Source organism: Protopterus annectens, chromosome 7.part0 (genome assembly GCF_019279795.1).
Source record: "Protopterus annectens isolate FY-2018-M chromosome 7.part0, PAN1.0, whole genome shotgun sequence".
Taxonomy (NCBI): domain Eukaryota; kingdom Metazoa; phylum Chordata; order Ceratodontiformes; family Protopteridae; genus Protopterus; species Protopterus annectens.
In genome coordinates, this window is record NC_056739.1 from 246,070,681 (window position 1) to 246,088,044 (window position 17,364).

General features: G+C 35.5%; 1 protein-coding gene across 1 annotated transcript in view; it reads right to left on the minus strand.

Moving 5' to 3' along the window:
• LOC122805934 (extracellular calcium-sensing receptor-like) overlaps positions 1-17,364 on the minus strand; it is a 167,192-nt gene that overhangs the window by 138,108 nt on the left and 11,720 nt on the right. The window contains exon 2 of the mRNA XM_044076178.1: positions 5,477-5,533. Coding sequence (XP_043932113.1) covers positions 5,477-5,533 — 57 coding nt within the window. The remainder of the gene's footprint in view (positions 1-5,476; positions 5,534-17,364) is intronic.

Here is a 17,364-nt window from a genome sequence, read left to right on the forward strand (position 1 = left end):
TCATCCCACTGCACAAAAGTGGACCATCTATAGACCCTGAAAACTACAGACCCATAAGTCTCACTACTCTCATATACAAAGCCATGAAAAGAATTATCATGTAAATGATCGATAATGACATAGGAAACCTCCTGGCACTGGACCCAACCCAACTTGGTTTTGTCAAGGGCAGGTCATACCTACCCAGTCTGGTGGACTTCTTTGAGAAGGTCATCAAAGCAATAGAAAAGGGCAAAATAGTTCACACTGCCTACCTTGACCTGGCTAAGGCATTTGACATAATTCCCCACTCAGGTACTGTTACAAACACAAGAAGGTTAGGTATAAACCTTTATGTCACTCAGTGGATAGCCAGCTGGCTCACAGACAGGACCCAGGAAGTTAGAATTGAGGAGTCCACCTCTATGATTAGTCAATTCACAAGTGGTATCTCTTAAGAATCTGCCTTGGTACTACTCCTTTTTGATATTTACTTCTCTGAAGTCAGTGCCATTTTCAAGGGTCTCTGGCTGACTAAATTAACAGATGATTATTAGGAGCAATCATAGACTCCCCTACCAACACACATATTCTCCAGGAATTGCTGATACAGGCAAATAACTTGTGTCAGAGCTGTGGACTAAACCTAAATGCCAAGAAATGCATAATTGTGTCCTTCAGAAAGTCATCATCCCCTGGTAACTCACATCCCAGAGTTGACCCAGTAGTCAGGTACTTAGGAACCCACACAGACAGTAATCTAACCTTTGACCATCATGTGTCTATAGTAGTGTGATAATAATTCTGTGTTGTGTAACTTATAAATAAAGGAGTGGCATCTAGGTCCAAGCAGATCATTATTCCACTGTATTTGGCATTCATTAGACCCATCGTTAAATACAATGTCCCCATTGGTATGTACCTAACTAGGCACATCCAACAATTGGAACATCCACAGAGATTCTTCACTAAAAGAATAAAGGGTGTAACTAACATTTTGTATGCGGACAACGTCAAGTCCCTATCCCTGTATTCTGTCTGCTACAGGCTGTGGAGGGGAGATGTATGCCTGGCATGCAAGGCATTGTCAGACCCCATTCTTATGGACCTCCTGCATATCCAGAAAACAAACAGCACAATTACACATTCTAAAGACATAAACCTTGCCTGTGATATAAATAGGAATTGCTGGACAGACATGTTGTATCCTAGAGACTACTGCTTCTCTGGAACAGGCTCACCATCCATGTGAAGCAGAGCTCTTCCCTAACCCAATTCAAGTGTAACTTGGACAACTGGACAGGAAATCCATCCCTGGATTCGCACCTATATTTCTAATGGACACAGACAGACAGTTAATCTTTCATCTCCAGGCACCTGCTTGTAAATGTTTCATCTCCCAATCCCTGCTTACACTTATCTAGGGTACCAGAACTAGTCAATGATTTGGGACCTTGGGTAAATCACATGATATTCTCATACAGGAATTGATTATTGCTATTATGCAATGAAATTCAGCTTTAATGGTCTTCTGCAGCTTCCTCTTGTAGAAGATTATGAAGCAAGTACTGTACGTGTTCAGCATGTGTGTGCCAAAACTTGAATAGGACATGCTTCTCATAGCTGCTCTTGTGACATTGTTTTTTTTTTTAAATCTGCTTATTCATTCACCTGCACTTTAAGTGATATGTTTTTAAAGAATTTTCAAAATGTTACAGAAAACAGAGTATTTGCATTAAGTGCCATGTGTTTTAATTATCAATCATTAAACAATCAATGTGATTTGCAAGGGTGGGGTATATAAAGGATGCTACAGCCAGTTTTTCTTTGTTACATCTGAAGAAGTCCTGTGGACGAAAACGCTGTGGGGAGATTTGCGTTAATGTACTGAATAAACTGCAGGTGCTTCCACTTTGGCTTGTGGTTCGTGCTTTGTGTTTGGTCACCTCCACTTGGTACCTATGTTTGCTGTACTAGTTTCTTGGTTGTTTCAGGTACCTGGCCTCATTGTGTTTGAATTGTTTTTTTTTTTTCTTTAACTGGTATCAAAGTTCCACATTTTTGGAGTGTCTTCTAATGTAGGCATCATGGCCTATCATATTTTTTATTTAAGAAAGAGATTAGTATCTAAGCGGTTAAAATGCTGAACACTTGGGAAACTGTTAAAGTTAAGTGCTTTAACTCTTTTTATTCACTTATTAAGATCAAAAGTACTTAATTTTAAAAGTTTCCCATGTGTTCAGCATTTTTCTTCTTTGGCTGTCAGTTTGTGATGATTTTTTGTCAGGGTGCAGTTTAAGTTTTATACCTGCAGAGTGCTTTGCTGCTCAGCTTTTTATTTAGCAGTTAGCATTCATAGCAGCATTGCCTGCAAGCAGATAGAATGAGCATCTCTGACCTCAGTCTAGTAGAAATGCCAAAATGTCCCTATACCAAAGCAATCAACTCTTTCTGAAAGTAACACTGGATTTAGAATGACTACAATGACTGGACTGGCCAATCAGCATACAGATTTTTGAATAATAAAATATATATTACACAGCATTGATAGATTTTGTGTTACCATGCCTGAAACATGATCTGTACCTTCCATATAGTTGTATTTGATAGTTTTTTTTATATGCCTGTGTCTGTATGTTGTATTTTCACCATATTTTCCTGACATTAAAACTGCTTCAAGATTTTCTTTTACCTGTGCTGCCATATTGTACTGAGAACACTAAAACCGTTTGTCTGTGCTTGCTACATCTCTATTCTCAGCTAAGTATTTAGTGATAATTTAAGTATACAAATCCAGAAAGATACAGACCAGCACAAAACCATTAAAATTCATGAAGCCTTAACATAATTTGCACAATGAATTATAACTGGTTATCAGTCTGAACATTAGTTTATGTGTTCAAAAAATGGATTTCAAGATATACATCTCCAAATTTGCTTTCGAAGGGAGTATCTTCAAATGCATTTCCAGAGTACATAAACTGGTTATAATCACCGGTCTGGTCATAATCTTCAATAGTATGAGACACACAATTCATTAGAGGAATCTATGGGAATTAAAAACATTTATTTTTGAAGTTTATGACTAAATAATTGCTAATTAAATAAATTTCTGTAATACAGTGATGTTATATGACAGCCTGAAAAGGTGTTCTATCTTCCATCAAATCTGTATGTCCAGATATTTACTATATTGTTAGATATTCTTTTTTTGTCTACATTAAAATATGCTTTTACAGTTTATCCTCTCAAAAATAAACAAATAAATAAATAAATAACTTCCTTGTATCAATACAGTTAATGAGAAAGTATCATATGTACAGAATGGTTTACAATGATATACTTGACACAGGCTGTTGTGCCGAGATGTGCGATTTCCATAGTACGAAAGTCAGAATGTCAGAAAATGTCATTATGGACTGTCCAAACTTGCCCCCACCTACTGAACCCATGTTAGTATTCATTCCTGGGTCTGGAGTGGTAGGGGGTTTCGGCATTTGGTGTTTGTGCCGGGTATATCTGTATTTCAGCATGGAAACATTTGGGCAAAGGTTGCAGGCACTGGTTGACTTGACCACCTGTTTGTTGAGCATATGATTATAAAGCACCCTGAGTTATTCCTGTGTAACTTCTAATGACCTCCTACATCTTTAGGATTCTGGTTTAGTTTTTTGCACAATACTGAGACAGTTCTTACTCATGTTGGAACTTCCCTGTCCAGGGTATTTAATGGTTATATTCCCTCTTGGTCCTCCTTCATCTCTCAGTTGCTTTTAATACCATTAATCATGGTATCTTTTGCGGTAGCATTGTCGCCTCACAGTAAGACCTTGTCCTGTTCGATTCTCCGCTAGAGCGTCTTCTGTGTGGAGACATACGTGAATGGGCGTACCTTCATTGAAGGTTGTGCGTCAGAGCCGGCAACTCAGCATGTAAAAATCTACTGTCAATCATTAGTGGACCGGAGTTCTGCTGTGGCGACCCCTAACGAAAAGCCGAAAGACACAAACAAACTAATCATGGTATCTTAATCAATTGATGCAGATCTTACTGTGGTATAGCTGGTTCGATACTTGAATGATTTGTTTCTTACCCCTTAGGTCACATTTATTTTTTTTTGTTCCTTGGTCTAATTTCATGGGTAGCCATCCAGTGATGTGCACAGGGCCACTTAGTTTGGTCTCAGTGACTTTTCTTTTTATGGTATATATGTTTCCATGTTAGGTAGTCATTCAAGGAAGGGGTATACTGTTAGCATTATGCTGATGACATCCAGCTAGATATCTCCCTTCTGCCTCAGCATATGCTATATTTACAACTCTTACAAACTGCTTTGAGTCTGTCCTTCAGTGCGTAACGCAGTCATTTAAATTACAAGCCTGCTAAGCTAGAGATAATGCTGGTTCATGCCAACATGTGTCACTTGTGTCACTCTTCTTCCTTATTCTGTAATTTGCTTTATCATAGGAATAGATAGAAATTTGTTCTTCATGTCTGATCTGAGAAAAATCCTTGATGACAAACTTTTTGTTGTGGTCCAGGTTTAAACTGTTCTTATGACATCTAAATTCTCCTTTAAATATATTACAAAGATTGAAAATGTGGTTCCATCTTAGGAATTAGTAATTGCAAGTTATTCATGACTATCATGCCACCTGGACTGCTGCACTGCCCTACAATATGGTTTTAGGCATAGAAACTTGTTCAACAGCAATGGGTCCAAAATTCCAAAGCAAGGTCTTATAGCTCCTGTATTGCCTGATTTGCAATGGTTGCTGCAAGCTGCTAGGTCTGTGTTTAACATGTTGATTTTTTTCTTATTTGTTGAGGCCTATACATTCTACATCCTATTTATGTGAAAGAACTTAATGAACCTTACACTCCAGTGATATCACTCAGGTAATTAAACAAGAGGCTACTAACTATTCCAAGCTGGTCTCAAGGCATCAAGTCAGCTATATTTTACCTACCCTGTTCAACATCTTTGTAATTGGGTATATTTCCTTATAAGGGTTTGCTGTACAAAAACCTTCTCCTGCAAAGTTTTTCAATCTTCGTAAACATGTTCTTATAAATTATAAGGAAGACAGATATCACAAAAGGGCAGAGAGGTAAACAGAATTTAACAATAAACTGGTGTTGTGATAACCGCTGTATTTCACAGACTATGATGATTTAAAGTTTTTGTGTGTGAAGAGAACTAGACACAACCCATTAGATTAGTACTAGTTTCACAAAAAATTATAACAGAGCAGATAATAGCATGTGTGGCAATAATCAATTGGAGTTCAATACTGCTTATAGCATTTCCTTCAAAAGTGTTTTATTCCTAGATGATGGGTATGTTAGAAAAAATAAAACAAAAAACATAGCATTATTCATAGCAATACCATAAGATATAGCAAAGCACTTTCTGATCATTAATACATTTTAAAACCAAGAAATGAAGGTGGATAGAGCTGTGCATTTTATAGAATACAGAGTGACAACCACTTACGTTTTGCACTGCGCTGTTGGTGGTGGGATTCTGAAGTTCAGGTCAGGGTACTCAGTACTAAGATGTACAGAAATAAGGCAGGCAATATTAACATCTCCTTCTCTTGTAAATGCCTTTTCTTTTCTACCCCACTGTCTGCAAGCTGTATGCCAAGTTTGGCAGATGACAGTAGGAATAAACAAAATTATTCCTGTTCCAAACACCAGCACAAAAATTAGCAAAACACAGACAGCATGAGACATTATTTATATTTTTTTCATTTGATATTCTCTAAGAGACAAAAAAAATGTTGCTCACTGCATCTGAAGCAAAAGCAAAAATTACTCTCTGCAATGAGGTGTCAGTACTGAACTATAAAATAGAGTCATTCATGAAACCTTGTCAGCATGCAGAAATAGCTTCAAAAGAGTCAATGAAGATTCACATAGGTACATTTAAACTTTTAAAATGAGCTGAAGATTTGCAGATTACAGTGCCATTTATGAACTTTCATGGTCTCAGTATAAAAAAGCTCCTAACTACTAAGCTGAATGATTGTTATTTATTCAAATTGTAGTCAGGAATATAGGTAATCAGATGCATCACCCCCCCCCACGTGAAATGATGTTAGGCTGCTTTATTGCTCTATAAATGATATGAAAGGCAGGGGTCATCAAGTCAGCACATTCATATTGCTAATTAAACAATTAGCATGATTGTGGACTACTCATCTTGAAAAATAAACAGAATTACAGCAGTTATCATAATGACATATCAGTAAGAATATGATCACTAAACTAACCTTCACTTAAACTGTTTGTAAATATGGATTATGGAAAGTAAATGGATATATACTAAACTGAAATACTGAGCCCTTACATGCTGCTAATACACATGTTTTGCAAAGTATTACCTGTGACTAGTGTTTAAAATAACTAGCATATCTTCTAATCTCCATGATAAGTGTAGAATTGTTATAGCCAGGAGGTTTTCTCCATTTCATCTGAAAAAAAAAACACCATGCAAGCTGAAAGATAATTTATCAAAACAGTCATCAGAATCAGTTCCCTGACAAAAACAAAACATACAAACCCCACTCTGAAATTATTAATTGCCTCAATATGTACAATAAACCTTAAGGAGAAAATGCTAAAAACTCCACATTCACTAAAATGAAGTTTCAGTAAGTTGGTCATTGTCTTGTTTTCAACAGGTTTTCATTCAGCAAATGTTTTCCTTTGGAACAGTGTTTATTTTATACATTAGCAACTTGCAAAACCATTTTTATTTCAAACTGTATGCTTAAATAAAGAAGCCAATGCCTTCAAAGTGTCAGTTATCATGACATGGAGTATTAGAAAGGAAATATATTTGCTAGTGCAGACTTTCAGGCAGAACTAGTAACATTTGAGGAGAATTAACATAACATTTTACCAGGAATTATATAGGTTTACAGATGCTTACTAGGCATGCAAACCAGGAGAATATTATGGTGCCTAACCCAAATTCCCAATTGCTCCAAAGCATGTGCTGATTAAGTGACTTGTTTAAGATCACACAGTAGGCAAATGAAGGCTGAGGGAATCAAACCCTGTACCACATGGAGTAACTCATTAACAGCTCATAACCTTAACCTTCTGCACTAATTGCCAGCCAATATGTGTGGTTCTCCCTGAGATTTATGGCAATCATGTTGTTATTAGAAATGAGTTGAGAAAAGTGTAATCCAAATGCAAAGGATGATAGGCTGGTAGTGGAAAATATATTTTTAATTAAATATCTAAATATGAAGGGCAAGCAAACATACCAAGTTCAGTAAATGCTCGAAAAAAATAGCTAGACACAACCACCATGGTCAAAGGCACACAAGCATAAACAAACACACATGCTAATGTGTGTAAAAAGAAGCACCGGGGGGGGGGGGATAATAATTGTGCCACATCATAAAAATAATAAAAGAGGTATGACATATTTTGTAAATAGTGAAAAGGACCCCTTAGGTACAGACCATGCAATTTGCCTTCCAAGCTATAAAATAATATGTGGGGATATAAGGAATGATTTTAAATATACTAAACAGGTTCAAGACATAACAAGCTCACTAATTATAGGAGGAATACTTGTGGATGTGTAATGGCATATTATTTAAAATACTTTATTTTTTATGGCCTTGCTTAGTGGAATAGTGAAACCATATCTGATTGGGCTATGTGATAAAATTAAGAGTTTTAAAAAGGACCAGACAATGGCACTAGCTTGAAATAAGATTTAAATCAAATTATCTTCAATGTGAGTTTGAGTATTATATACCTATAGGGTAGTAAGCAGAATAAAAACTAGAATGAACAGCAGATGCAGGGTGGTATCCAACGAGACGGAGCCCGAATAATGAAAAAATTCTTTACTCAATCCAATGATCAAAATGAAGTAAAAATACACATAAAGTCACAGTTTAAAAATGATAAAACAAGTTAAGCGCTTTCGTCAATACTCAGACTTCTTCAGAACAGTGAATTGCTGGCTGATAACTCCTTAAATATTTAAGGAAAAAATATTTAAGGAAAAATATTTAAGGAGTTATCAGCCAGCAATTCACTGTTCTGAAGAAGTCTGAGTATTGACAAAAGTGCTTAACTTGTTGTTTTATCATTTCTAAACTGTGACTTTATGTGTATTTTTACTTCATTTTGATCATTGGATTGAGTAAAGAATTTTTTCATTATTCGGGCTCCGTCTCGTTGGATACCACCCTGCATCTGCTGTTCATATCTATAGGGTAGGTTTATAATCAGTTGTACCTGTTTATACACTAGGCATACCAGCATAGAGCATTTAACAAAAGTCACAAGCTAGCAGGGATACGTTTGTTCTCGATTGATTGTAGTGGAATTTAGTGAGGAGAAACAGAAACGGAATAAAAAATAAATGTCATTTAATGGAATATTGCACAAAAACAGCATCTTTCTAATATTTTGATGATATAAAGAAAAGGCTCTGCAAAATCAAAAGGGTCATTGTAACACTTGAATCTTAGATGTGTTTTAAAATCTGTAGAAATCATTTTGTGTAGATTTTAAATTTTGTTAGTATCAAAAATTTAAATGGAAAGTTTGTTAAAAATGGTCTACCATATTCATAAACACAGTTTGCAGTGCCATAAATGGGGTAATGCATAGCATGGCTTGTCTGATCATAGGACAGTATCTTCTTCTTTTGGCTTTTCCCAGTTAGGGGTTGCCAAAGTGGAACAATGGTCTGCAAAACATTTGGCAGTGGAGTTTTACAGTTGAGTTGCCAGCCCGCCATCCAACCTTCCACAAAAGGCACATATGTGCACACACTCACACCTAGGACCAATTTAGAGTGTCCAATTGTATGACAGTATCATGTTTCATAAAGATGACAAATGCAGTTGAAACAATAAACATCCTGTGACCTGTGGCAAAGTTAAAGCAGACATGGCCTGTACACTATGGGCTATGGAGTTAGTTATTAACTCAGATAATTTCCTAGTTGGGAATGTAGCATATGCCTGTGAGACTTCCATGTGGTTGATAGTGGTGTTCTCTATGTCAATTAATGTGCATCTTTTTTTTTTAACTTCATGAATGCTCTGTCGTATCAATGACACAACACTCTTCAGATGGACTGCTTGTATATGGAAGGACCTTAATGTTATTTATTTTTTACTTCATAGACTCCATTGAAGATCTGCTGATTTTAAGTCAGTGTTTAAGTGTATAAACTCCAACTCCTTAATGACCATGTGATATTCTCATGTCCATCATGTTTATACTTTGGGACAGTTATACTTTTTCTTCTGTCTTCATACTGTTTTCACTCTTGCATCTCTTCTACTTGAAATAGCTCTAGTCCTGTCTAGCATCCTTCAGCTATTGAAATATTCATTTAGACTTTCAACTCTGTCTCTTGTCTCCCTGCTTCTACTATTAATTATAGTCCAAGCAGGCCATCTTCATCTTTTATTATCCTCACTTGGCCTTTATGTTTCTAGCCTCAATTTCATGACTTTCTTGCTTGGTACTGATGTCTAACAAGAGTACTTATTCTAGCTATTTTTCTACTGTTAACAAATGCGCATGGAGCCTCAATAAGTGCACGCTCACCTTCTGTTGACAACTGGAAGTAAACTCTTCTCACCGCTGTATGTAAAAAATATCTCTGTTTATTTCCAACAAGGGATAAAAGACAAATGTCCCAATAAATATCCACAAAAGAATAAAACAGTTGTTAAGCACATTCACCCGCAAATACGGGCTTCCTCAGAACAATGAATAGCAATTGAAAACGTCTTAAATAATTTATTTGGCACCAAAAGGTGTTTTGAAAAATTTTAAAAAATTTAAAGGTACATTAACCCTATTGGTATGCCCACTATGAATCACTAACCCGCATTCATTCAAATTTACTGTGATAATAAAAATACAAATATATCTGATCATGAATTCTAAGAACAGATAAATAGGTAAAAGATGGACAGTAGACCCAATTTAACCAATTTTTATCTATGGGCTGTGATTTAGATCATGTGGAACAGCCCAGTGCAGTTCAGAATAATTATATGGTTAAAGGGGGTACCTTGAAGGAAAAGATTTACTCCATGGGAAAACATTAATGGAGTAAAAACTGACAATGCATATATAAAGAAGTGTTTGGAGATGACAATAGTACCTAAAGGGTTAAGATTTTTTAAGATACCCATGGGTGTCAATATGACTGCTAATGTAATGGATGAATTCAACACTTTTTTTGATGAATGTGGTTTTAAGTTTATGCAATTGTTGTTAAAACACAATGACGAAAAGTTAAGCAAGTTGGTTCATGAAACTGAAAAACTTAATGAGCTTATTTTAAAAGATTTACTATTTCCTGAGTGGGAGAGATTGTATAAAAAACAATTTAATATAGCCGAAAGGTGGATGCAAAATATATGCAAAACAAAACACAAAAAAATTTATAGAGATTTAAATCAATATAAGAATGGGACTGCATATATATGGTACACAGAGAAAAGAAATGGGAAAACAAATCAGTGGAATGGTTCAATTGATCAATATCAGGAAGGGTATACAGAGAGGGAATATACCCCAAGGAATTCAAATTTTTGGAGGGAACAAGTGACACAGGGACAACCATACAGAACAGATACACAGGAGGAGGGGGGAGGAACAACAGCAACAATTGGAGATGCTAAATACAGCAAGTAATAGCATTTCCAAGGATGAAGTAATAAGGAAAAGTGGAAATTTTCAATACAGTTTAAATGGATTTAACATTTATAATTATTCTAAATTGAAAATACATGAAGGACATTTTAACATTTTAGCTAAAGGAATGAAATTTATTCCTACACCTAAGTATGATGTGGGAGACAGTATATGTGAATTAAAAAAATTCACAAGGAAGATGAACTTAGCTATTATGCTTAAAGATAAAAGCTACAATAACAAACAACAGCAAGGAAAATTACTGAATCACACCACCTCTGAATTTACAGCTAAGAGTTCTTTCATACCCCCAAATTACCCAGTTGTTGAATTGTATGAAAAAATATTGACAAGAGAACTTTACAATTTATATAGGACACAACCTAATGAAAGAAGTAGTAATTTAACTACGGAAGAAAAAGAAACATTACATGAATTACAAACGGATTCTGACATCAGGGTAATGAAACCTGATAAAGGTGGGGATATTGTCATATATGGGAGTCATGAATATAATAGGAAAATGTATGATATTTTATATGACACTGGCAACTACAAATCGGTTTCACTCAATGAAATAAATATTGCCTATCGGAGAATCGATTCATACTTAGAGGAATATTTATTAGATGGTAGAATTAGTAAGGAATTATACAATTTCATGACAGTTAAACATCCTAGGTTGGCCACTTTAGTAGGAATAGTGCAAAATCCAAAACATACACAGGAACGAAAACAGCAGTCACATTCAGAAGAAACATATAATTCCACAAAACAAACAAAAGTCCACAGATAGTACCGACACCGTAGTAAAATATAAAACTTGTTTATTACACACAAAAGTAAGCGCTTTCACCCAAAGGCTTCTTCAGACTATGACGCAACCTGTAAAATAATTACTTTAAATAGCAAGAAGTCACAGCTGATTGGTTCAAATATTCAAGCACATCATAAAAAATCTATCATTTAAAGTCAAATATTCATAAACGAAAATTGGAAGTGGAATTATATGTTTCTTCTGAATGTGACTGCTGTTTTCATTCCTGTGTATGTTTTGGATTTTACACTTGACTTATTTTATTGTAAGTATCACAGGAACGTTCATCCCTTTGTTGGGTGCGTTTTTGCTCTTGTGCTTTAGTAGGAATACCAAAGATTCACAAAAGTGTGGATGACCCACCATTTAGACCTATCATCTCGGGAAGCGAATCCCAAACTTTCCCTATAGGGAAATACATTCATGTGAGATTGAAGCACATGTATGGGAAAATAACACATATGGTGAAGGATTTGTGGGAATTTTTGAAGGCATTTCCTACTGAAATGTGGAAAAAGGGATGGTTATTTGTCACTATTGATGTGATTGACTTATTCTCCTGCATTCCTAAGGAGGAAGGACTCAAAGCCTTTTCAAACAGTATAAGGAAATTTTCTGAATTAGAGGGGGATGAAATCAATGTAATCACGGAATGTATGAGTCTAGTTTTAGATAACAATTTCATATATTTCGAAGGGGAATATTTCAAACAGACCAGGAGGTAGCTATGGGAGCAGCATGTGCTCCAGTTTTTGCCAACCTGGTCATGTTGGACTGGGAATCTAACACACTTTTTCCTAGTTCATTTCTTCCCCACATCAAGCATTATTCTAGATTCCTTGATGAAATCTATATTCTTTGGAATTCTAGTGTAGATCAGTTGGAACAATGTATACAGTTCCTCAATGAAAGTAATGAATTTTTGAAATTTACTTATTCATACAATACAGATGGTTTAGCCTACTTGAACACCTTCATTTATGAAAAGAATGGGAAATTACACTCTAAAATTCATAGGAAAGACACTTTCTCCAATGATTACTTAGAATATCACAGTTATCACCCCCCCAAACTAAAGTATAATATTTTTAAGGGCCAATGCATCAGGGCCTCGCAAATGACATCTGACCAAGGAACACTGATTTGTGAAATTAATAATATTACCAACATGTTCAAAGACAGAGGATATCCTGTCGATATTATGAATACTGTGACACAATATGTCCTTGATGAATGGGGGAAGAAATACAAACCCTATTAGGGTCCTGTAGTAAAATACAAGGAGACATCAACATACATCTGTGTACCAATATAGGGGTTACAACTAACTGTGATCATTACAGAGCCTATATTATGTTATACAGCCCTTCATCTAGAGATATTATTGATTTATTAACCAAACACTGGTACTTAATTACAGGTGATCCCATATTATCAGCTTTAATGGGAAAGAAACCAGGAATAGTATATAAGATGGGTAAAAGCTTAAAAAAGTTGTTGGAACATCACACGCAAGGTGATGGGATGAGTAACATTTCAAATGAAAATTAGACTAAGAAATGCAGATGTTGCAGTCAATGCAAGTATATTTATGAAAATAAGGGAATTAAATTGCAAAATATCATGGGAACTAAGATAAAGTTCTCAAAGGGAAATTGCAATTCTAATATGGTAGTATACTTGGCGATGTGTAATGAATGTCCCAGTTTCTTTGTGGGAAAGACCGAGAGAAGGTTAAACAAACGTATTTACGAGCATATTTATAAAATTAAGAAGAAAGATTCTACTAATGCTTTATCAAGACACATAGAAACTGAGGGCCACACGAAAGGATTTAAATTTGCAATAATAGATAACATCAAACCTGATGTAAGAGGAGGAGACTCTAAGATGCACTTAATGTATAAGGAAGTATGGTGGCAAATTTATCTTGATGCAACTACCGCACCTGGGCTGAATGACAGAATTTCTTTAAAACCCATCTTATTACATTAATGAATACAATACATACATTTATTATTATTTTCTTTAAATATTTTTTAATACTATTATTATTTTATCATTTTTTTGTTAGCATTTCTATACAGGACATTTCACTCATGTTCACACTATTTATTATTTCTGCACAGCAAAGTGTACATATATATATATTTTTTTAGTATAGAAACAATTTTTAAGAGGACACTACCAGTCCCTCATTTATAGATGTGTTGGGTCTTTATTACAATAGTTATTTATGTAGTCCAATTTATTTAATGATTGACTTATCATTTTTTTTTTTTTTGATCTTTTTGATTTTAGTTCCTTATTATAGGTTGTCAATAGGTCGCATGCACATATCTTCTGCACGCGGGCTGAATTTGACTGGTGGGTTTAACATATTTCATCAGGCCTTAGTCGAGTATAGGTTTTTCACAGTTAGGTTGTAAACATCAACACATACCCCTTACAGGTCACATTAATAAGAGCGATGGTACAGGAACTATGGATCGGGAGACATTATTTGATTATCTGCATTTATCCACTATAAGTGCAGTTGAAGAGCAGTATGTTGGAGTTCTAAATTTATTCATTATAGGAGCAACAGTAAGTGTTGGCTAACCCTGACACAGTCCCAGTTCGTTTTCGAACCAGTTAATTATAAAAATTATAAAAACAGTATGCTGTAGTTGATAGATCAATAGCACACACTATTACATACAAATGTTTACTGAACTAGGTTATATTCGGTTATATACAATCATACTAAGCATGATGACTTTTAAACCACTTGGGTTGGGTAAACTTATATTTAGGTAGTGACAACATTTGATTTATCATTTTTTTATTATCTTAAATTTTATGATGAGGCTAACGTTTTTAAAGTAGACTATGTACATAGGGGAGTATCGCTGGCTAAGGTTGATCAGATAGTATGAATCACAGATTGAGTATACTCAAAGATTCATCTTATAGTTTGTTTTGGATAAGAATTTTTTAAACAAGCAGTTTATAGATACAGTTATTATCTTACAACCGAGGAACTTGTATAATTTTGATTATGATGTGTAATCAATATATTGTTGTAAGTTATATGGTGGTGATGATAAAATCAACATTCATAATCTTCTTAGAAGGCATATGATTGTAATATAATTACCTATTTATCTGTTCTTAGAATTCATGATCTGATATATTTGTATTTTTATTATCACAGTAAATTTGAATGAATGCGGGTTAGTGATTCATAGTGGGCATACCAATAGGGTTAATGTACCTTTAAATTTTTTTAAATTTTTCAAAACACCTTTTGGCACCAAATAAATTATTTAAGACATTTTCAATTGCTATTCATTGTTCTGAGGAAGCCCGTATTTGCGGGTGAAAGCGCTAAACAACTGTTTTATTCTTTTGTGGATATTTACTGGGACATTTGTCTTTTATTCCTTGTTGGAAATAAATGGAGATATTTTTTACATACAGCAGTGAGAAGGGTTTTCTTCCAGTTGTCAACAGAAGGTGAGCGTGCACTTATTAGGGCTCCGTGTGCATTTGTTATCAGTACACCTTTGGAATTATTCAGTATTTTTCTACTGTTCCTTCCTTTATTACCAGCAGTGTAGCATTTTGAAGTCTGCAACTTGAGGTACTATATTGTTTTGTTTTTTTTACATTTCATCCATTTTCTTATGCTCTCTTCCTTCATTTGAACTGAAAGATATAAAGACTGTAGCAGTGTGCTACCATTGTTTATTCTATGACATGCAAATAGTTAAAAAAACAACAGACATGGTCTACCTGGTGGCTGGGTAGCCTTCACTTGAAATGTATGCACATGTTGACCCTTTATAGATAGAATTGTGGGTATGCACATACCTCCTATGTTCAAAGGTTCGTAGGTTCATAGGTAAGTAGCAGGCTAACTGCCCTTGTGGGCCATTTTAAGCCAAACCTTTTTCCTTTTTTGTGCTCAAAATAACCTATCCCATTTGGTTATAGATTGGCCTTACCCATCCCATGGTCGATAATTTTATATTATTCATAATGAGAATAACGTGAATCATATCATAGATACTTTGAGGAGATGTAAGCATGGGATAAAGCATTAAGGAGCTGCATTTGTCCTTTAGGAGTACAGAGGGCAGTCCTGGGGTAAATTTTCTGTTTTCCATTCATAGATCTAAGTTGTGCTGGAATAAGGACATGGATAAACTTTGTTTTATGTGGATGAGGAGTCTGTTCCACAACAGCACTATCCTCTATTCTGTTGATTTCTGCAGAAGTGTTTTAGATCCCTAGACTCAGTATTTTTGATGCCATCTGACTTGTTGATGTTCAGTAACTCCATCGGTAATGGGTTAGAGGATGCCTTGTATGTCATAAAGGTCACCTCCTAGCAGTCTGTAGCATACCGAGTATAGTGACAGAGCTTTTTGTCAGTCCACGTAGGACATTTGTTTAAGCCTCTTATCCTTTTACTACAGTATTTCTGTGGGCATTCCATTTGTTGCATGTCTGGACAGATACATGCAAAAGGGGCATTATATTCAATAACTGGCCTAATGAGTGCTGAGTAAAAGGGGGCAGTAACATCACTAGTTCTAGACATAATACCTTTGTTTATAAGCTGTACAATATAGAAGGACTTTCTTGCAACAGTAGACATGTTGATTAAAAGTTAAGTCATTGTCCACATAATTTCCTAAATTCTGAACAATTATGTCACATCTTAGGGGCATATTATCAAGTAGTTACCTGGAGTAGATGACTTCCCAAAGGATACAATAATGCATTTTTTTGCAATTAGTTTCAGTCCATGATTTTGGCACCAGGTATTTATTTGGGACAAAATGTCCTGTAGGATGGCTAGGTCATTTTGGGATTCAGTGACTGCTCCTAGTTTGCAGTTATTTGCAAACTTAGTCTGCCAGAACCCTTTGGTATTGTTTTTTACTTCAGAAAAGTAGATGACAAAAAGTAGAGGTCCCAGCACAGAACCCTGGGGGACTCTGCTGGTGGCTGGTCTTTTTGTGGAGGTAACTTCCCCATTTTGGTTATTTACATCCTATCTGTGAGCCAGTTGGCAATCCAGCAGGTGTCATAGGGTTTTATTCACAGTTTATTTAGCTTTTCTACTATGTCTGAGTGGGGAATTATGTCAAAAGCTTTGGTCATGTTGAGGTATACAGTGTGTACTGTTTTGCCTATATTAATTGCTTCAGTGACCTTTTCAAAAAAATCCACCAGGCTGAGTAAGCATGACCTGCCCTTGTCAAATCCAAACTGAGACAGTTCCAGTGTATGTCATTTTGCTATGTCCTTATTGATTAATTGCATGAGAAGTCTTTCCATGGCTTTGCATATGAGCATGGTCAGACATATAGGTCCCTTATGCAGGGGAATGACTGTAGCTGTTTTCCATTCACTTGGTACAAATCCTATTTAGGGGCTGAGATTAAACAGTATTGCTAGGGGTGTGGCTAAATGGTGCTTCATGCTATTTTAGATGGATCCAGGCATATTGTCAGGACCCATCGATGCAGTATTTCTAGCTTTTGTTATCACTTTATGACTTGGTCTAGTGTGATAGCTGGAGGCAAATCAGTTTCAGGCATATTATCTAGGATAATAGGAGGGGAGAGGGTGGTAAAGCTAGGGGTAAATTTATTAGCCAGTAGGTTAGCTATATCTTCAGCCTCAGTGTAGTTAAGTGTTCATAAACAGCTCAGTGGATTACTGCATTCTGCTTTTGAAATTACAAATATAACTGCGAATGCTTTGTGATTATCTTTGGCGTGAGTATCTATTTTAGCCTCAAGCTTGAATTTGGTGGAATGTATTAAGCTGCTAAATGTATTTATTTCAGTGACAAGGCCTCTAACATT